This window comes from Cordyceps javanica, chromosome 2 (assembly GCF_051103115.1).
Source record: "Cordyceps javanica chromosome 2, complete sequence".
NCBI classification, from domain to species: Eukaryota; Fungi; Ascomycota; class Sordariomycetes; order Hypocreales; family Cordycipitaceae; genus Cordyceps; species Cordyceps javanica.
The window spans coordinates 208,506-229,905 of record NC_139296.1 but is presented as its reverse complement, the minus strand read 5'-3'; the positions used below and the strand labels follow the sequence as shown (position 1 = coordinate 229,905).

Here is a 21,400-nt window from a genome sequence, read left to right as displayed (position 1 = left end):
TAGCACTCTGTGTTAGTACAAGAAGGTCATCTCGGCTCCCACAGTGTTCGACGCGAATTTGGGCGTCGGCGCCAGCATAATCGGCAGATATTGAATGACGGTATGTGCTGCAGCGCGGTCCAGAGCTCACATAATCTCCTGCCTCTATTGAGCTTCTGAATGGCAAGTCGGGGAGTGGACAAAGTGGCCAACGAACGCGCCTAGTATCTGTCCCCGAGCCGCGCCATTCGACGCAGTCACACAGGTTAGGATCAAAGATCCTCATGGGATCTCCGGCCACAGGCCATGATCGAGGCATCCAGTCTGTTGTTTTCATGCCATGAGGTTCCTCTTGGAGTGCCTCCCTGAGACTCTTGGGGCACATTTTTCCAGACGGCAATCGCTTGACCGAGAGGACTGCGAGATCCAGAGCTCCATAAAGAGGTTATTTGACTCATCCCGTCCAAGAGCCAGATAGGGGCCGTCCTGCTGTGAGCAAGCTTCATCAGTACAGAGCGGCTGTCCGGTCGTATGATTTTTGTAGCTACATGAAGCCTTAATCCCCGGCTCACTATGCTGCATTGAAACGACCTGATGCCAGGTCATAGTGACAGCGTGATCGCAAAGAACGAAGAAGCCCTCATGACCAATGCATATTCTCTCACTTGACTCTGGCAGCCGACGCTGATCCTTAGAGAAATGCATTATCTTATGGTCGGCGCGGCAACGTGAGCAGTACATAGAAGGCATAGACTTCAAAACTGCCTTTCCAGATACGTCTCCTTGACGCTTCACCCTGCAAGGCGGGCACATGCGTCGAAAGCCGCTAATGGCTTGATCTTTGAACCATGCAGAAGGCGGTGTCCAGACGCGGGCTGTATCGTTGAACCTGTCATTGTCCTGTTGCAGCTTGAGATGGTACTTTTCAAAGGCCGCCTCGGAGTTGAACAGCCACATGAATACCCGAGACGTGTGCCGGAGTCGGAGCAAAGTATCGAGATCGAGTGATTTCATAAGGAGGACGAGAAGCTTGTCTGGGAGCCGCAGAAGGGGGCTCCAAATTTGATTCTTGTAAGCGGTTTGAAAGAGTATGTCGGCGTCATTGTTCATCGAGATGGACTTGACGTTTATTAGTCGAGGTGAATGGCAGCAGTAGGCTTCCGTCTTCATTTCGATGACTTACGGAATCATAGGATGGGGGAGGTGCGTCTGAGTCCATAGCGGGCATTGTAGCGGGCAGTGTCGGGGTATCTTTGTTACGAAAGAGCATCGAGAAGAAAAATTCGTACATCGGGAGGGGGGAAGTTCTTGCTCATATATTGATAACCGAGAATTTAGACTTTTTCTTTGGCCGCGCGCCGGCGCGGGCGTAGTGGCGAAGAGAGAGGGCAACAACGAGCCAACAACGACTTATTTTTTAGTGTTTCCAAAGTTTGTCACGCGCTCGAGTTTCTGAGGCGATGACGTGGGCTATCTAGTGCGTACACCTAGGTCAGAAAAAAGTCGGCCAGGCGGACCTTTTGCCGCTTCCCGCTGTTTTCTCGCGCAGTCGTGGCCCATGGAAATGGTTCAAGGAGGCAGGCGATTTCGATTTGACGATGTTGTCGCCAAGTTTCTGCCACCTGGTGGGGGCGCATATTAGGTAGTAGAATTAGCTAGCCATATGTCATACTTATCTTACTTGACTTAAATTTTAGTATAAATCAATCAAGTATATCTTAAAAGTACTTTATGCGTATTCTTATTATGAACTTTGCTTAATAAAGTTCTACAAAATTTGGTCCTATCCTTATCTATATAATATATATTGGAAGATATGTTTTGATACCATGGTAGTAGGTATACAGTACCTATCTAGCAAGGCAGGTGCGTGGTACGTGTAGTTTGTGTCTGTGCCTTTAAGAAGATTTGTATATCCGTACTTGCGGTTATATTTACTTTTTCGTTACAATTATATATTCGAGTTGTACACATTAAACAAAGCCTGATTACCTATTTGACTGCTCATTGTTACTATCCTCCTCTTGCTTAATATAGGCGTCGTGCTCCTCCTCTTGCTCTTTGACCTCTTGATCATCAACCCCCGCTTCGTCATGCTCTGGTTCCTCCTCCTCCGCCTCCGCCTCCTCCTCCTCCTCCTCCTCCTCCTCTTCTTCCTTGACTCCCTCCGACGGCAACGCCGAGGGAAACCACCCGTACCGGTCCAGGTCGACGCTCAGCTCGCCCAGCCCGCCGCCGACGCCCGTGACCTGGACCCCCTCGGCGCGCAAGAGGTCCGCCTGGGCGCGGGTGGCGCCGGGGCGGCCGCCGCGGGGGGAGATGACGCCGCGGGCGTTGACGACACGCTGCCAGGGCACGTTGCTGTGGTTCCACCGCTGCCGCCGCGAGGGCTCCGACTCGGTGTCGGCGTCGGCGTCGGCGTCGGTGTCGTCGGGGAGGTGCTTGAGACAGACGCCGACTTGGCGCGGGCGCTGTGCTGGAACCGAGAGAAAACAAGAAGAAGAGAAAAAGGAGGTGAGTGATTGAGTGGACCTGGGAAAGACAAAAGACACACACACACACACACACAAAGGGAAAGGGACAAACAGAGAAAGAGAGGGAACATACGGGTACCGATCAAGGCCGCAATGTGCCCGTACGACGTCACCCGTCCAGGGGGAATCTCGCTCACGGCCGAGTAGACGGCGTGGAAAAAGGCGGCGGCCTCGTCTGTCCGAGGCATCTCGGGTTGCTTTACTCGGGAGGGTTGTAGTTGTTTCGGTAAGACGGCGACGGAAAACGGGGGCAGGTCAGGAGAGAGAGGGAGGAGCGTGAATGTGGGTGTGAATGTCAAGATGCTACTAGCGCAGTGCTCTATTTTTTTTTCTGTCATGACTACAGGTGACTACAACTGCAGACTAAGAAACGTGAATCGAATAGGAGCAGAAAAAAAAGATTTGATCATGGTCTAGTTGGCAACGGCGAACTGTGTCCAACATCTTGATGGTAGATGATGTCTTTTTCCCCTTTAGAATTACTTGCAACACTGCGACAACCCGCTTGCGATGCCTCGTCGTATTTATTTAGCTCGTCGTATTTATTAAGCTCTAACAAAAGCGCATTTCCACTTTTGGCTTTTTGCTCAATTGGGTATAATTATGTGCCAAGACAGATTCCATGTGCTTAATTTTAGCTCCGATACGAAGTACGGAGTACTGACTGGCAGTAGGTTGGGTTACGTAATGTGGTCCCTGTAGGACTGGCCTATTAGTACTCGCTAGCTCGGGGGCTACATACACACGGTAGCTTATTAGGCCAGCGACCAACTCGAGGCATCTGTCCTACTCGCCGTCATGGTGTTTGTATTTTTGGTTTCGCGACTGGCGCGATGGGAAAATGCCATGCAATACCTGCGCCGCCTCTGCCGTTGGCTTTTCCCTGACAGACTACTTGACGACGTGCAACCGTGCGATGACGAGTCCCCTGTCACGCGCTGCGTCTCCAAGCTCGACCGGGATGCGCGACGGCAGGCGTACGTGGACGCCATCGACGACATTGACGTACTTGGGCTCGCATCAAGCTACAACATGGGCAAGAGATGCGAGGAGTTTGGTCAGCGTACACGTGGAAGCTTCAATCTCTGCGTCTTTGTCGTGTTTCCCGATGACGGCAGCAAGTGGGTGGTCCGCTTTCCAATATGCCCTTTGCTCCACGAGCCGTGGCGGAAGCTGCAGAGCGAGGTTGCCACGCTGGAGTGAGCAGACCAAACTCAACTACTTGCTAGATGGACCGCCCGAAACTGACAATTCGGGATAGATTTATCCGGGCCAAGACGACGATTCCTGTGCCCGAGGTCAAGGGTCACGGCCAAGGTGCCGGGCTGCACCCCAAGAGCCGAGCAAACTTCCCATTCATCATTCTTGAATATATTTCCGGCCGGCCTCTCGAGTATCGTGAGATATTAGACAGGCCCACTGACGATCTGAGACCTCTGTTTGCCGAGCTGGGCGAATGCCTTTCGCAACTTCGCGCACACGAATTTCAGTATGGCGGAGCGCTGGTCAAGGACGGCGCAGATGGATATGCCATAGCCGCGCCAAACTCTGTAGTTCTGAACAGCCTTCAGCTGCGGGGTACGCAACGGCATGTCGAGCGTCATGCAACCGCCTTGGACTTTGCGCTGTGCCATTATGAAGCTCTATACCAGTCACAGATCCTGCCGTCGGAAGAGACAGACGAGAGTGAGGCCCAGCTTGTAATGTTTGCCTTGCAAGACTTTAAGCTGAGGCTTTGCCACTTCATCGACCCAAAATTGAATCTCGAGCCATTCATCCTCTCACACGGCGACCTACGACCGCCAAACATCATTGTGAACGAGGATCTCTCCCTGGCAGGAATCATTGACTGGGAATGGAGTGGCACCGTGCCCCTTCAGTTCTTCACACCGCCATTGTGGCTGGCCGGGATAGATGCAACATACCCAGGAGATGCCAAGTATCGGGCCAGATACCCTGTGCTGCACGGTTCGCTTCTGGACGCTAGCAAAGATGCGACGGCTAGTCGGAAGCTTGCCAATGAATGGGGCCCTGATCTCTCCTCGAGCTTGCGGCTCTTCCTGCCTTCGGCGCTGCTTCGATCCGATCTCTTCGTATCCATCTATTACATGGCTTTGTTCCGCGAATACTACAAAGACTCTAAACGAGATGACATGTTGAAGGAATTATACGACTCATGCAGCAAGTTTCGTGAGATGGTGAACAAGATGATGGAAAAGTCTGACTCTGACATGCCTCGACTAGAATAGCCGACCGCTGCTCGACCTAGAGTCTATGTGCGCTTCTGCTCATATTCCCTCTTCAGATATTCCCTCTTCTGACCCTCATAATCAGCTATCTCTCGCTTCAACTCTCCGATCCTGTTTTCGATTTGTCCGATTTGCTGACGATGTTGCCGCATGAGTCGCGAATGCTCAAGGTATGTTTCTTTCGACGCTGCTGCGCAGAAGTTCCAGAACTCGAGACAAGATCGGCCAGGCTGCTTTCGAGATTAGCCACAATAGCGATTTCCTCCTCGAGCTCGCCTTGTTTCTCAGCTCATTCATCCTGGACCCTTCTCAGATGTTCCAGTATTACTGTCATGATGGCCGCCATTGCGCGCGATCGCAACAGCTGGGATGCATTAACGCTGAATTGGATATCCAGAGCGTAGACACGTACCTGTCTCCGGTCAGGTTTCAATAGTTGGCAGCGCGAGTAATACTACTTGGCCATCCAACCGTCATTAGAAGAAGAAGCTAGTATCCGTTGGGCAATGCGGGGTATTAGTAGCAATCTGTTGCATTATATAGAACCAAATACCTAACCAACCAGCGCAGTACCCGCATTCTGCCTTGATTAATCAATATAAAGGCAGAAAGGCAGAAAGGCAAAAAGGGTACTGGATACGAGGCCAAAGTTTTACATCCTGTCATGCCCTTGACAGGTTATCCTTTGTTCAAGCTCGTCCCATTTCAGCCGTACCGTAATATATATTAGAACTTTAAACAGCTTAAAGTGATAGACCGAGACTTGTACATATTTATAATGAGTCAAGTTGGTAAAAATTGTATTTTACGAGCATATATTGGCGGGAAAGGTGGATCTGTCGCGCCCCATCCCTGTCTCCTTCAGACCCTTCTTGCACCGGAGCGGGCCGACATCATGACATGTTGCTCAGTGGACTCTGTTGTCCAAGACACCCGCGCCATTCACAGACAGCCCCGTGCAAGCTTACGTGGCGTCACAAATCTTCAACCGTGAATGACAGGTCAGATGAACGCCATCGTCGCCTGCGGAACGAACCTTGGACCAGTCTCTGGCCGGCTTCGTACTCGCGACATATCGCCCCGGCTTGTATCACTACATGGATATCCACCCGCCTTTCACGGCAACCGTGAAAACCTTGAGGGCCATCTATATACGAGGGGGGGATGAAAAAAGGGGTTAACACGCCCAGACATGAGCTACTGAGTATAAAATACCATCACTACTCCGTATACATCATGACTTTCACGTGTTTGGCCCCCACGACTTCCTCGTGGGTGCTGTGAGAAAGCCCCGTCCAGGGCGGTTACCCGCTAGCTAGGTATAAAATAGTTTAAGAGCTCAGAAAGTCGATGGATAAAAAAAAGACTACGATTTGGGGAAAGTGGCACAACAGTCTGCGGAGCCCTCATCATCGTCTGATACCTTGGAATCGTGGAGTAGAATCTATACCCACTGTTCAAATGCTTTCTGGACGACCTCCATGCTGTAAAAAGATGCTGTTTCATTTCGCTCGGCTGCATGACTGCGCGGCCTCGGTTCATGACAAAGAAAACAGCTCACTTAGAAGCGAAGCAAGAGCAGCAAACCGCTCAGGACGAATCTCAATTTGAATCTGGAGGGGGGGGGGGGGGGCGCGAATTGGAAAGACTGACTTTACAAGGCAATTCAAGTTGTGGATGACATTGTATCAGACGAGAGCCTAGACTACTAGAAGGGTTATAATTTTAGCACCGTTTTCCCAAGCTTCATACCAAGTATATTGAGTATAGACTGAATACATACACATTAAAAAAGTACAGATTATATAAGATTGGATATTAGCTATCAAAAACCTTATCAGAGTAATAAAGAAAAACTAGCCAACATCTGTTAGATATCAAACGACACCCGTTTAAACCAAGACAGCCGGGGCTCTGCTCGCTCTCCACTCGTTGTCCACGCTCGAGTATGCGGCGCCAAAGTCGTTGCCAAACTGCTCCTTCTGGCAGTATCGGTAGTTGACCTCGAAGAGGATCTGGGCCTCAAACTCGCTCTCGCGGAGGCTGGACTTGCGGCGCTCGCACTGAACGGCCTCCTTGAAGAAGTGCGTCTTCTCGGCAAACTCGCCCTTGGAGCACAGGCACTCCCACATCTGACGTCCCGACAGCTTCTTGCAGGCCGTCTCGGTCTCGACCTTCTTGTTGCAAATCTCGGGATCCTGGCTGCTAGAAGAAGCCGCAGTCGCAACGGTCGACGGGCACTCGCACGCACAGGTGTTGGAGCCAGTGTTGCCAAGAGTGCTGCCAGAGTTGTTAGGGGTGCTGCCGGAGTTGCTGGGGGTGTTGCCAGAGTTGCTGGGGGTGTTGCCAGCCTTGCTGGGGGTGCTGCCGGAGTTGCTGGGGGTGTTGCCAGCCTTGCTGGGGGTGCTGCCAGAGTTGCTGGGGACGCTGCCAGAGTTCTGGCCGGGCGTGCTAGGAGAGCTCTGAGCGGGCTTGCCAGTGGAAGGCTGCGAACCCTGGCCACCAGTCTGGGGAACGTCCTCGCACGCCTCGTCATTGGCAGTCTGGCTTCCCGAGCTGGCAGGGCTGTTCACGGGCTTGCTTCCACCAGAGACGGGCTTGCTTCCAGAGACGGGCTGCTTGCCAGAAGACGGGACCTTGGATTCACCAGCGGTCGGCTTGACGGGAGGAAGCTGCTGCTTGTTGCTGCCACTAGGAGTCTGGACGACGGGAGCCTGGACGACGGGAGCCTCGGTACCGACAAGCTGCTTCGCCTGCTCGGCCAGCTTGGCGTCCTTGCCACCATCACAAATGACAGCGTTGATCTTGTCAAACTGCTCCTTGTTCTCCACCATCTTGGGGGGCTGCTTCTCGTCAACGCCCTTGTTCTCGAAGCCGATGGAAAATTTGCCGCTCTCATCAACCTTGGGAACGCAGTCAACGATGACCCAGATGACATAAACACGGCAAGGCTTGCCGGCAATCACAATGATGTGCTCTTCTTCAGAGCCTTTGACGTTGCCGGGGGCAACAGTGGTGGCGGGAAGAAGCGAGGAAGTGCCCGTCGCGGCCGAGTTGGAGGTTGTAACAGTGAGGAAGCTGGAGGGCTTGATACCGAGAGAGGAAGCGGTAGGTCTGATGCTTGCCGTGCCGTTCTTGAACGGGGCCGACGAGATCGAACTGGTGATCGAACTGGTGATCGAACTGGTGGAAGTCTTATTCTCACTGGCAGCAGGCAGCTCTTCGATGCTAACAATGACGGGGAACTTGACTTGATCAACGATGGGGGCGACGGGGGCGACAGGGGCGACGGGGGCGACGGGGGCGGTCGAGTTCTTCTTGCCATTCTCAGCCTTGGCAGTGGCAGGAGTGAATTTGCCTCCGCCCTGCTTCTTGGGGACCGGGACACCGGCCGTTTCATAGTACGACTTGGGGTCAGCAACAACGCCAATGAGACGGTTGAGATTGTTTCCTGCTTGCGGCCTTGGCCTCTTCACATCAAGAGCAGCAATAAACGCCTCGTAGCCCACGGTGGCATCAGGAGCCTTGCAGTAGTTATCCTCGACATCCTTGTAGTAGTCGGTCCAGTACTGCTTGTGATCGTCCGAATCCAGGCCATTCTCCCTCTTGCACTGCACGCAGGCGGCGGCATCCTGCAGCAGAGAGCTCCCCTCGCCGCACAGGCAGTCGCGCTGGGCTTTGCGCTCCTCGGGGCTGGTGGGATTGGTAGGGCAGAGCGTCATCTGGGTCCTCATCTGCGAAGCGCAAGGCCAGATGAGGTCGCCGACCTTGGTGTCGACCTTGTGGCATGCGTCAAGCTTCCAGTCACCAAGTGACTGGAAAGCCTCCAGGATCTCGATTCTCTCAATCCCTTTGGCTTCTTCCTTGATAGGCTTGGCGGGGCCCTGGGCCATCACATGGCTACCGAGCGTGACGGCGCCAATGGTGGCGACGTTGATTCTCATGGTTGCTGCTCTTTTCTTGACGATTGACCGAGAAAGGGTAGGGAGAAAAGGCGGCAAGGGAGTTGAACTATTCGGGCGTGAAAACAGTCGACGATTAACGAGAGTGTATGCTGTATTAGCAAGTGCCTAAAGTAAAAGAGTGAAAGGCAAGATGATCGAGCTGATGATCTCCTAAGAGGACAGATGTAGAACAGGGCCATCTGAGCAGCTTTATATCGAAATCGTCTACTAACACAGAGTCGTCCAGAATCGGGATTGATGTTCGGGCAGTCGGGCTAGCCGGGCGATCATGACTCGTCGGATGTGCAACGCATGTCACCGCCCGTTTTGTGATGTGAGCAGGTTCCCCCCCTTTTTTCCCCCCCGAAACTGTTGTTTTCCAAAAGAAGAGGGCTGTGCATAGACAGGCTGCATAGGATAATTACAAGCTTGACTGCTGTGCCTGACTAGCGACAAGATGCCAAGATTATGGACAAGGCTAGCGTCACTCTCGATGGCGCGATCCCACAATTGCCGAGGAGGCGCAGACCCATAAGGCGAAGGGCCAAACGGGTTCTAGCTCTATTCGCTGTGTGACTTCTTCTGGAAGGGGTTGTAGCTTTGGCCAGCTTATGCGGGAGGCCCGAGGAGACGTACGTAGGCCCGCGCAAGGCGACAAAACAGCCGCTGACGCATCGGTCGGTAGCCTCTATCCGTGGAACCCACAAGCATGATACTATGTACTGAGTAGCTGCTCTCGCATCACCAGAGGCCCCGCAGTCTGGAACCATGAACCCATAATAGAGCCGTCCAAGGCAGCTGGCAGGGGCCAGGGTCTCTCGAGGATGCCAGTTGCCCACGTCCAAGTCTTGGAGCTCCAGTGAGGGATGTTGTGGCATGCATTGAGGGTGGCGGCTTTATTTATCATGGCATAATACGGGATAGCCATCTAATATCTCATTTTTTGTCCTGTTCTCCGCGGCAAAACTTGAATAACATTAGGTCTTTCTTTTCTTCGCAATTCTAATGTGAGGGGAAAAAAAACCGGCTGATGAGAGATGGACGGCAGGATAAAGCTTCAAGAAACGATACATCGAGTATCACCATGTTCGAATACAAAATACTAGGAATGGCTGGGGGTCGAAAAGTTAGCTGCACACGGCCCAGTCGAACCACGGCCGAATCTCAAGTCCAGCGGACTCTGGCGAGGCGAGACCAGGTACAAATCGTTGAGGATGGGCCGTTTAAGCTTATCCATGATTGCCAGCGCAAAGCTAGGCTACAGCAAAGTCTTCTAGAAGCTGCCAAGACACTGTGGAAGATGCAGTTTATCGATAACATTGGACGACGCTGCTGGCGGACGAGATGGATTTTCCACCGAGCTGCAGCCAACCATGACGATGCCCACGACTGATATTAACCAGTGCGCGGGCAGCCAACCATACATAAACAAGTCTGTGGAGAGCCAGACCACACGTGGTGCGGCATGCGGTCCAGTGGAACGCTGACGAAACGCTTCATATTGGAAACGCCCCCCCCCCCCCCCAACAACATGTCCATGACTCGATCACCTAGCTGCGCGGCAGTGCTGCTGCCACGGAGTCAAGGACTTGGCTGGGACAATAAACAGTGCAGACCGCGCGTTCCCTTTTGAGGACCATATCGCGCGATTTAGAGAATTTCAAGAGTTTTTTACCGGATTGAGCAGCGTGATCCAGATTATACTTCGTTGGCGACAGCCTTGACTTGCGTGAAAAAGATGCGTCAAGAGCAAAGCGAGTGGTCGCAAGGGCAATCCCTTGCCAAGCATAGCCCGAGAGGATCATACGCACGCGTTGACATAATCAGTACAAGAGCACATCTATATTTCTTCGCCGTTTGATGGGGTTCTGTGCGATAAGGTTACATGATGCGTCCGCGGGAGAAGGAGGCTCCAATAATGAGGAGACTACTCCGTACCGTCCCATATAGACGCAATCCTGCTGCCAGAGTACTCAGCGTTACTTCACCCTTTTGCCCAAATTTAATCACGCCATCCAGTATTGACCCCAAGTGGCTGGTCCCATTGCAGCCGGGAGAGTGTATTCTATAAGACCGTCCAGGTTGCTCCAGCCCTCCACATCTGTCAGCGCAGGGCCAAAAAAGTAAGGAAACTTATTATGCTTCCGAAGAAGCCGTCCGTGTATTACGCAAAAGCCAATCGTCACTTTATCTTGTTAAATTGGACTTGAAGCCTGCCGCCATTTCAGAGCAGGTATTACACGGAGGGCACTCGAGCCACATGAGGAGACGACCAAGGGCTTTTTTTGTGCAGGGGCCGATCTCGGCATTGGCCTGAAGACAAGGGCGAGAGTGAATTTTCATGGCCATGGTAATCTCGAGTTTGGTAGGGCTTGCGTGTCTGCCAGGGGCCCGAGACAGCATCGCGCCTGCATCAGAGTGACCTGAGGCCGCCCATGGAGAGTACTAGCATGAAAATCGAGTTATACTTGAGAGGCCCTCTCTAAAATTAGGTTCTGGGGACCGTGAAGGTTATTTCAAGTGGCTTTGGAAAATGTGTCGCCAGCATACTCAATCTCCAGACTGAAGGCTGTGCAGGGAGGAAACCACACGTCGATATCAACGCCCTTTATACGTGTGGGGGGAAGAAAAAAAAGGATCCTTCGTTGGTAAAGTGTATTTGCTGTCATGGCTCGGTAATTCTGCGCCGGAAGTTCCGAAGTTTCAGCTGCGACACCCAGATAAGGCGGCGCGTGGCTTTGCCTGCTCGACGTCTGGCGTTGGAGCGACCCGCTTCATGCTATACTATAAGTAGGACGGCATACAATCGGAAAAACCGGAAAAAATGACTGGGAACACAAGTATTGATAATTGTTAGGGGGGGGGGGGGTTGAGAATTACGCGTGTTCAAGTACCAGCCACGCTATAACTAATAATGCGGCTCTGCCCCCTGTAAATACGATTGCAGACGTGCCTTTGCCATGTACGGAAGCACATTACTCCAATATTCAGGCAGGCTTGTAGCAATCTCGCTTCTGAACTATTCAACTGAGGGATTTCTTTCTTCAACCTTTGATTTGTAAGTTGGCTCGACAGCTATTACGTGGAAAGCAGCCATGAAGCCGATCCTGCCGGGGTTCAGCTATAAAACCGGCGCTCCGCCGGGTTATTAGACACTCGGTCCCTAATAATGTTGCCCGACTGTCCAAATGGAAAAGTAAGCTACATAGCTTCTTTATTATGTGGCGGACTTCCTCAAGTTGGCAACAAATTTCCACTCCGGTAGCAACTACGAGGTGCATGCTATCTCTGATCTTGTCTGGTTGTAATTTGCAGTGCAAAGACGTTTCATGCGGAAATTGATTGATGTAGTAGCAGTTCATCGCCTATATTCCAAGTCGCTGGATAGTCCACAAGTCCACTCGACCTCAACCCTAACCCAACGATCATGACCCACTCGGCCTCTTCGGCATTCCTCTTTGGGAGCTGTTCTGCATCACATCATGCGAATGATTTTCGCCCTTGAGAAGGAATTGATTGCTCACTCGAATCTTTCGCCATCTTCTTCCCAAAATGCCACACATGCGTACAACAGACGCGTCAGCGACAAGTTCAGCGCGGAACGTGAGCTTGTTCTACTCCTCTGCTTTGTCTCGGCGGTGCCTTGGACAAACTTGATACACCCATATCAGATATTTTGAAATGCGCGTAGTGCTAAACTGCGCGTAAAGCTGCATGAAAAACAAATCACCTGCACGCGGTTCAATGGCATGCTGTACTGCCATGGTCGCTCCATCGTTAATTGCCCGCGCTATGGCTCCTGTGCGCCGGTGAATAGCTTTGGGGTACGCAAAATCATACAAGAGAGCGATTTGTCTCTCCTTGCTTATAGACGTTTACAATGGGTCATGGTACTCGCCGTTTCTTCCTATATTATATCTCATGTGGACTTGCTTGCGAGGCGAGGGGCGAATGAAATTCCAGGCTTTCGACTTGTCGTACGACTTTCTTTTCTGGATTTGCAGTGTATCACGAGTCAAAGTAGGCACCACATTTGAATTAAATTTAGCGCCCTCCCATTAAAATTAGCATTGCTTCTAAACAAACCTACATTCTGAACATATGCTCAAGCCAACACACTTATTACTACATATGTGTCCGTAGCGCAGTAGACGGCTTCGAATGGAGCACATGCACATTTTCCCCGCGAAGCCAAGCATCTTCACTATGGAATCGTGAGAATTGTGTTCTTAAAAATTGTCTTTGGTCGGATGCCGTGGACTTTTGTAGAATATGAGATAGATTTGCCTAATTAAACTCAAGACTTGATACGTCCGTGTCTGATGGGATGGGAATTCCTGATGTGATGGCTTCTCTAGCGACGATTACGGATATCATTTGCAACACTGAACATGATTGGCAACGACGGCTTGCCTACGCGCACCTAGTCTCGTTTGGGGTGCCATTTCTGCGCGTGCTGATGTATTGCAGGACCGTAATAGAGGCCAGGCGCCACTTGCAGAGGCACACCACTTCAACAATCGTTCTCGATACCCTAGACAAATGCAAACAGCACTGCACTGCAGAGGTACCATCCAAGGATCCTTCATATTACGTCTATGCAATATAGAACCCAGGGAAATTGCAACTGGGATCAATCAAAAGAACCACTGCTGTGGAGAAACCTTAACTGACAGGCTCCTCTTCTTGTCCAGTCATGAATCGTCACGGGCGGCCAGAATCTCGTCAACAAGGGAGGACGGGCTAGCAGCTCGTACAATTGTCTCCCATTTTCAGGTCATTTTTGTGATTGCCTCGCTGTACGTGTGAAATTGCTGCTGGAGAACGCGCAGCTTGAACATGCTGAGCCATCTCAATTGGTCAAATACACCAATCGGCATGGTCTCAAGTGCATGCCGGCCAGAGCGAACGCGAAACAATATTGATCGCGAGGATAAACAGATACAGAAGTATCTTCTCCGTCTATGAAGTGCTTCTTTGCTTCTAGAAGATCACTGCGAGGAGAGAGCAACATACATTATAGTTGTGGGCGGGCGTCTTGACAGCTGTAGATGGGCAACAAAGCTGAAGGTGCTGAGTGACCTTCTTCCAAGACCCGAGGAAATTTAGAAGAATTAGTTTACACGCCGACAATTTCGGAGATTGTTTACCTGCAGTGACCTGCGGCATTAAATTCAGCCGCCCGAACGGCTTTCGCTGCCAACTCATATGCAACAGTCCTGTGTTCCAATCAAAGTGCAGGAGATGAACTGCGGATGCCCCAGGGCTGCCCAGGGCTGCCCAGGAGGTGCTCCCGAGCTTTGAAGTCACAGACTTGTTTGATCTCTTTGGTTAAACATGAATAAAAATAGATACGAGATCTGGTACTCAAGTCGCTAACGGGCGTGGACAAGACAATGGTAAATGGGTGTTCATAAGTGGCCAACGGCGGGCGGCACTGCGTCTGCCGGGACGTGTCAGACTCCAATACAAATAGCACAGCAAGGTCGAGACTGCAAAGCTTGGTCCTTGGACCTTTCTCTTCCTTGTTAGTTTGTGGAACCTACGCAATACAGCTAATGCTACACGCGGGGACCGGAAGCTGGAAATATGCGTACAATTGCGAACCTGAATGGCGTTCGCTGCCGTGAGCAGATCATTACGTCCTTCCAGCCTGTATTAACACTAATTCGGCATTAAAAGGAGCGATGCTCGCACACAGCATCTTCAGCTTTATATGACGGCCAGTATACCTGCGTAATCTATCAAAAATAACAAAGGATAGACTCACCATGGCGGCCAGCGCTGCGATTGGGCTGCGCGCTGCTGCTTCGGCAAGCGCAGGACTCGCTACTCTCTACGGTCGCATCGTGCCATTAGTGAGAAATTGAAACTGCCTATGTTTGTTCATTATTTTATGGCCTGGGTCTTTTTTAACACACATTAGAGCCTCGTGGCCAGTCATGTCTTCACTCTAGGTCTTAGAATAATGACGACAAAACTCGTATCGATCAGTTACTGATAGGGCTACTTCATCTGTTCTACTCGTCGCTCTGCAAAGTGTTCACTACGGCCAGAGTTTTGAATTTCTAGATGCTATATTGATGCCTCATTTCTGCATCTCCTTGTCTATTACGGTACTGGCCATCTCTCTCCAAAGAGCTCTCAAGCAGAAAAGACTGTTTCCACGGAAAATGACAGTTCTTGTATGACCTAATTAACATGAATGCCCACACATTGTCAAATACGCGACGAGTAACTCTCTAATGGGTGTACGGGAGACTCGCCAAGTCGTTTAAACGTGGACTTTCTGTAGCGTAGCACGACCTCCCCCCCCCTCCTCTCCCCCGAACCGTTTGCCTCTGCTACGTTTCTATGCCGAAAGACGGTTATGCAGATAGACAGATTTACCACAGAAGGCTGATGGCAGCGTTTTCGGGGTTACTCGAGCATTATTATGAGTACATTCAGGCTATAGGTGACAATGCCTGGGGAAGACTGTCAGATCAGTCATCTGCCACCGAGATCGGCTTCCAAGGCACTCGTGCTGTGAGTATACTCTTGCGGCCGCGGCTCCTCAGTTTTCCAGTGCTCCGGAATGCCGCTCGGGGGAATCGGCACCTGGCCGGGCTGATCCTGTCGGGCCGGATTGCGCTGGTTGTCTGCGCCTGCAACGGTTCTGACAAGCTGGCGGAAGCGCGAAACCTCGTCAAGGATCATGTGGCGCATGTCGCCAATCTCGTCAACGGCCTCGAACGCAAAGTCAAACGTCACCGGACACTCGGGCTCGTCCGACGCGTCGTGCCAGATGTGGAGGTAGGGGTGCTCGAGCACAGCCTCGACCGTGATGCGACGGGACGGGTCAAAGGTGAGCATCGCGTCGAGCAGGTTGTTGGCGTCGGGGTTGGCGTTGGGAAATAGCGAGGGAAAGGGCTTTCTCGGCATGAAGGGCAAGTTGCGCACATATTCCTGGGCTCGGGGCGAGCCTATACGGCACAGGGTTTCCTCGTCGGGGGTCCCGAGGATGTGCAGGATCTGGTTCAGCTGGTCGACGTAGTCACGGCCCTTGAAGAACGGCTGGCCCCCAATGAGCTCTGCAAGGATACACCCGACAGACCAAACGTCAACTGCGTTGAACCAATTAGCCACTTTGTAGCAGGAGTCGCGCAGCGCGCAAAGGTGGGTGCGTCGATTGGTGGCCCCCCCAAGAAAGCGACCTACTAGCTTTGGTGTAGCTCTGGAAACTGAGCATGATCTCGGGCGCGCGATACCATCTTGTCGCGACGTACTCTGTCATGTAGCCAGCATTCTCTTCTGGGTCGATTGAGAAACCTCGTGCCAGGCCGAAATCGGCTATCTTTAGCTCGCAGTCCGCGTTGACAAGCAAGTTGCCGGGCTTCAAGTCTCGATGAAGCACATTGGCCGAATGGATATATTTTAACCCGCACATGATCTGGTAGACGAAAGACTGGAAATGCGAATCGGTGAGAGGCTGACCAGAACGAATGATGGCTGCCAGGTCAGTCTCCATCAACTCTGTCTCGAGATTGTTTTGTCAGCTCATCACAGAGTACGACGACCCAAAAGGTTGACGCGTCCGTCCGTACCTTCATAGAGATAAGCTTCGTTGAAATGATTCGGTCGCGGGATGTCCATGTCATACAGACAAGTGATCTAGAATATTCTCAGTATAGTTGTTAACATGGCTTGCCCTCGCAGGATCCCGGTGATGCCGTCAGGCGGGGGTGAGCTCAGAGCGAGGGAACCATTACGTTTCGATGTCCCCTGAAATGCTGCAATAACTTAATCTCACGCAAAGCCCGCTTGGCCAGAATCTTTTTGCTGAATATATTAGTAATCTTTTTGATGGCGACGCCCTCATTGCTCGTATTATCAACGGCGGCGCTGTGCGGGAAGTCGCCGAGTTAGTTTAGTCGGGACATCATTCCAGGTGCGTGGTGCTTCAAGGGATACGTGAACATGAATGAGCTGGTGAGCTTACCAAACAATGCCGTATGCTCCCTGGCCAAGCTCTTTCGTCACGGTGTATCGGTCTTCGACGATAAAGTCCTGGCTGAACACCTTGAACACCCTGCGGTCCTGTAACTCGGCCATGCTGGCTCACCAAGCGTCGGGCCACGGAGAGGTCGGGCGGTGCGGTTTACGACCGGGTCGGGATGACTTTACAGGAGAGGCAAGTAAGGACTCTACACTCCAATTCGTGAGAAATGTCCCGCGAGGCTGGTTTCGATGAGATAAAGGTCAGATATGTATATACACAAGAAACAAACAGAAAGATTACAGCCGAGGCTTCAAGGACAGCCTGCGATGGAGTGAGGGGACGAGTGAGGAGGTACTTTTGCAAGGCTGGCTAGCGGGGTCCGCGCCGGCGTCAGGCTATGAATGTCGCTCTGGTCTAGTAATAAATTAGGTAGATATTAAGTACAGTTGCTCTATACGCAAGCGGAGCTGTTGCTCCAAGGAGCCTTAACAAGTGCTTTCAAAAAAAGAAAACCCCGGTTTAATTATGTCGCTTCTGCTAGTTACACGATACCAAAACAGGGCAAAGATAGCTAGCACATCAAGCCTAAAGCCTATGGCGTTGAAAGCTAGAGATCTACAGCGCATGGGGTCTATTATACTTGATCCCGCTTATTGGTCTTGACATAGTCTGTCATCGTACTCGCTGTTCTCAGCAAGGTGCTGCCATCTATACAAGTTGCGCTGGCAGCAGATCCTCAATTTGACATAATCCCAAAGCTTTGCAAATGGCTCACAAAGGCTTTTTTTTTTATCTTTGTTGCAGCTGATCTTGCTGTTTTTCTCAAATTTTCGAATCTGCGGCTGGTTTTGGAAGAAGACAGGATTGAAACCTCCAAACGTACGGCCTTGGAGAAACCGAGATTAACAAGACCCAGTGTACAATGCATCCTGACATCTCCGATTCGGCGTTGGGTTCGCGACAGGTCACTTTAAACTGATGCCTTCATCTGCTGCTATGAGTAGGTGAGGAGAGCGCTCACAGCAAATTGCTTCAAGCCACCAATGCCAGCCACAAGCCCAGTCAAGCAGCACAGTATGTGTCTTCATTATTTATATAATCTTACAGAGATGTTCTCTACACCTGCGTCCATTACGCCATCATTACGACCGCTCCTGGTAGCTCAGATCTGGGCCAAGAGAGTCTTTGGGGTATATTTGGCGGCTTAAATGGGCGGTCACCCTTTTATCTTTTTTCTTTCACCGTGTATCACGAGACACACTCTCGTCCGAGACGCCATCGCTAGACAATGTATCACTCGGCGCGTGGCTGTCCTGGCCTTCTCCATGATCAGAGTGCATCGCCTGCGCTTGAGCCTGCGCTTGTTTCATCCTGGCCATTCGAAATGCGGCGTTACCGGGCCGGACGACCTGAAATCCTTCTTCTTTCGGCGCAGGCTGCACTAGCAAAGGAAACTTCCTGGTCCAGGTTGTGGAAAATTTGGGACGCCACCATTGCGTTTGATTTCTTGATTCCGCCCCAGTCCCTGTTTCTGATGTTGCTGCGGGCTCAGATGATGTGTTGCAGGCGCCGGCTGAGTCTGGTGTATCTCGTGTAGAAGCCTCATCAGGAACTACGCCGTAGAAGAGATCCGCCTCCCTGAAAGAGTAGTCAACCTTTGGTGAGCTTTCAGGTTGATCATTATTTGCATGTGATAAGTATTGCGTTGATGAGCCTGGCAGAGAAATGTCTTGCTCAGATCCCGAACCAAGTGAGTGTGCTGCTGAGGATGGCCCATCGCGTCCGCTTGAACAGGAGCTATGACTCAGAGTTGATGAGCTATGCCACGTTGCTGAATGACTGGGTCGAGTTCGTGGTTTCCGATAGAAATCACGTGTTTGGCCGTTATCCTGACTGTCTCGGGTCGCTGATGGCCCTGCTAATAAGTGAGAGCCGCGCCGTGTTCGCCCACCAAGGCTAGCAGCTACGCCCGGTGAGACGACTTGTGGCCGTAGCTTATTAACGTTTGAAGACTTGGACGATTTATTTGACTCATTCAGTCTTTCGTATGTGCCATGATGCCTCATGAAACTTGAATTTAAATCGTCGATGTTTATGCCCTGTGTATGTTAGTAACGCGGTAGAAGCGTGGTCAGTCGGGCATTAATCACCGGTTGAGTATCGGGGTGTCCGACATGACGGCCCGGGGCTGGCCTGTTCTTGTAGCGACCTTTCTGAGAGGCAAGATATAACCTCCTAATGGACATGACAACGAAGGCGGGAATGATGACAATGCCATGTAGACAAAGTAAGACATATCCAATCCACTGCTTCACCGTCTCGTCCATGAAGAGCACAATGGGAATAAGTAAAAAGCAAGCTATGAGACGAAATACACAAAGAAATGCTGTTTCGAACCTAGAGAACCTGAACGGCGTGTTTCTGTAGATGGACGTGTGTAGAAGGATAGAAGCCTCAGCAGCGAGGAGAACAATCGCTTGCACATGACCCGAGCCCTGCAAAGCACCAACAATAATTGCTTGAAGAAGAGGCATAAAGTGGGGTATATATGACGATATAGACTGCAATGCTCTTTGAAAGTGAGTGTTGTGCGTGGATATAGGCGAAATTTCATCCGCAAGTGCCGTTGGACGACGTTGAAAGAGAAAGGGCCGTGTGATAACATAGTGAACATAGACGAGAATCAACATTGTCAGGGCGATCAAACTGACACGATAGTTGGGTAGGTACCCCATGAGCATCAAGTCATTGCTCATATATGCCAGGAGCGGCATGCTGAAGAGTGACAAGCAGATCGTCACACTCATATACGCCATTGTTCGAGTCTGGGTGCTTCTCAATGTCGATGGACGTGAGTTCCACTTCGACAGAAGCATGTCGGCAACGCAAAAAGCAGCGAGCAATCCGCCCATGAGGATGGCGAGGTTGAGGAATGCATCAAACATAAAGTCCTCAATGCGAGGAAACCCAAGCATCCGGACCATGTAGTCCATTCCGAATGTCGAATTGCTGACGTACATCCCTTGATCGACCCCAACCCATGTCCGGCCGCCATCGTACGGGCCTCTCCAGAACATGAGCGAGGACCAGGCGACATTGCTGACGATCGGGGGCAGGAAGCCGGGGTAGTCGAGGGAGAGCGACGACGAGAGAAACACAAACTGCAGATATCGCAGGTAGACACCCACGTCCATCACAGTCTCCAGGATAGGGTTCTGGTGGCCGGCCAGGGCGGAAGAAAAGTCCATCAGATGGTCGGTGCCCAGTTCGGCAGCATGGGTTTGCCAAGCCGCCGCTCCCACGAGAGCCATGACTCCGGCGGGAACAAGGTTGAACACAAATGCGTACAAGTTGCCAATGTATGGTGTTATTTTTACGGCGGCGCAATCGAGCACTTGCTTGTCCGTCGTCTGGAACTGGTACTCCGCCGCAAGAGTCTGGAGCTTGTGGGCCTGCTCCAGCTGGTAGTGGACATCAAACGTCATGAAGCGAATGCCTTCAGGCCTGGGTCAAATTTGTAAGCAGGAATCGCAGTCGTTGTCGAGATGGGAGGTGACGCACGGTTTGAGATTGGGTATCATTGGCAATGGGCATGTGCTATTGAAGCGCATAACCCGCCCTGTGGTTTTCCCCAGAACCTTGAACCCCAGTGATTTCTCGAGAGTTGCGAGGTCTAGCTCCTCGCAGCTGAACAATGCTGTGTCGTACATGATTGATACTGATACGGAGAATTCCGTCGAAGCGTTGACAGTGTCGAGTCGGCCGCGTAAATAATTAACCCAGAAGGGTGTGGTACCCAAGGTTATGTTCGTCCAGGAGCGCCCGTCGCACCGATATTTTCTAACCCAGGCATCGTCCTGCGACAGTTGGCCATTGGCCGGACCGGGGAAATAGAGTAAGAGGCTGCCCAGCAGCCACAGCCATACGGCTGCCGGTGGAAGCATGATGCATCGGATCGAAATAACGCTGCGCTATCAGCTGCGAATGTCGATTCGCCCGAGTCAATTCGACGAGGATGTACAAGTAACTGATGACATGGGAAAAGTTTCGGCAATAGCGTCAGCGTCTTGGGCAGTCTTGGAGACCCAGTAGGGGTCGTCGCTGACGAATCTGCACAGCCTCGTCAATTTAAGTGGTCAGTTTGTTATAGAGGTGGGGTGCTGGTCTCATAATAGCCTCGAACAATTAGGGGGCGAAGTCAACTAACTAATAGGCTAACTAGTTGACCACTTATTAGAGTATTGGTTGGTTGGTTGGTTGGTGGCTACGTATCAGTTCAACGGGGACTGACCTTTCATATGTGCACTCACGCTAGGATCAAGAGGCAGGCTTAACAATGTTCACTCACATTCGCCGAGTAGTCATCCATAACATAAAAGCGATCTGCAAATCCATCTCCAGTGTCCATCCCCCAACTGGCGAATGAGAAGGCAATATGCGACAGCGTGCAATGTACTGTTACCGAGTCGCAAAGTCCCACATGACTGTCGCAGTGGTGCTGACAAGATCGCGAGCCTTGTGTTGAGTTTGGACTCTATTTTTTGGCAATGATCCGGATTATCTGAGAGAAGACGAGCCTTGGCCGGTGCCACCAGTCATACACCCGGCGGAGCTCCACAGATCTTCGGAGATCTTCCCTAATAAACGAGTTAATTTTGGGGGATTTGACTAGGCATACACTGCAAAATGTCATCCTAATCGGGTAATTGCCAG

At 51.5% G+C, this 21,400-nt stretch overlaps 6 protein-coding genes across 6 annotated transcripts; 1 reads left to right on the top strand and 5 right to left on the bottom strand.

Annotated features, from left to right (window-relative positions):
- Positions 1 to 312: 312 nt before the first annotated feature.
- Positions 313 to 1,207, bottom strand: V2A60_002597 (uncharacterized protein; the record flags this gene model as incomplete). The annotated part of the gene is made up of 3 exons (XM_083253946.1): positions 313 to 468; positions 757 to 1,098; positions 1,163 to 1,207. The coding sequence occupies 3 exons, from the start codon at positions 1,205 to 1,207 to the stop codon at positions 313 to 315; spliced, it is 543 nt and encodes a 180-aa protein (XP_083110072.1).
- A 760-nt stretch (positions 1,208 to 1,967) lies between these two features.
- On the bottom strand, positions 1,968 to 2,701 carry V2A60_002596 (6-O-methylguanine DNA methyltransferase; the record flags this gene model as incomplete). The annotated part of the gene is made up of 2 exons (XM_083253945.1): positions 1,968 to 2,455; positions 2,587 to 2,701. 2 exons carry the CDS (start codon positions 2,699 to 2,701, stop codon positions 1,968 to 1,970), a joined length of 603 nt encoding a protein of 200 aa, XP_083110071.1.
- A 610-nt stretch (positions 2,702 to 3,311) lies between these two features.
- On the top strand, positions 3,312 to 4,762 carry V2A60_002595 (phosphotransferase family protein; the record flags this gene model as incomplete). The annotated part of the gene is made up of 2 exons (XM_083253944.1): positions 3,312 to 3,712; positions 3,775 to 4,762. 2 exons carry the CDS (start codon positions 3,312 to 3,314, stop codon positions 4,760 to 4,762), a joined length of 1,389 nt encoding a protein of 462 aa, XP_083110070.1.
- Positions 4,763 to 6,654: 1,892 nt separating this feature from the next.
- Positions 6,655 to 8,706, bottom strand: V2A60_002594 (uncharacterized protein; the record flags this gene model as incomplete). The annotated part of the gene is made up of 1 exon (XM_083253943.1): positions 6,655 to 8,706. The coding sequence occupies one exon, from the start codon at positions 8,704 to 8,706 to the stop codon at positions 6,655 to 6,657; it is 2,052 nt and encodes a 683-aa protein (XP_083110069.1).
- Positions 8,707 to 15,195: 6,489 nt separating this feature from the next.
- Positions 15,196 to 16,800, bottom strand: V2A60_002593 (mitogen-activated protein kinase; the record flags this gene model as incomplete). The annotated part of the gene is made up of 5 exons (XM_083253942.1): positions 15,196 to 15,812; positions 15,907 to 16,221; positions 16,293 to 16,359; positions 16,458 to 16,590; positions 16,688 to 16,800. 5 exons carry the CDS (start codon positions 16,798 to 16,800, stop codon positions 15,196 to 15,198), a joined length of 1,245 nt encoding a protein of 414 aa, XP_083110068.1.
- Positions 16,801 to 18,779: 1,979 nt separating this feature from the next.
- V2A60_002592 (uncharacterized protein) lies at positions 18,780 to 20,397 on the bottom strand (the record flags this gene model as incomplete). Its single annotated transcript, XM_083253941.1, has 3 exons — positions 18,780 to 18,786; positions 19,418 to 20,191; positions 20,249 to 20,397. 3 exons carry the CDS (start codon positions 20,395 to 20,397, stop codon positions 18,780 to 18,782), a joined length of 930 nt encoding a protein of 309 aa, XP_083110067.1.
- Between the last annotated feature and the right edge of the window lie 1,003 nt (positions 20,398 to 21,400).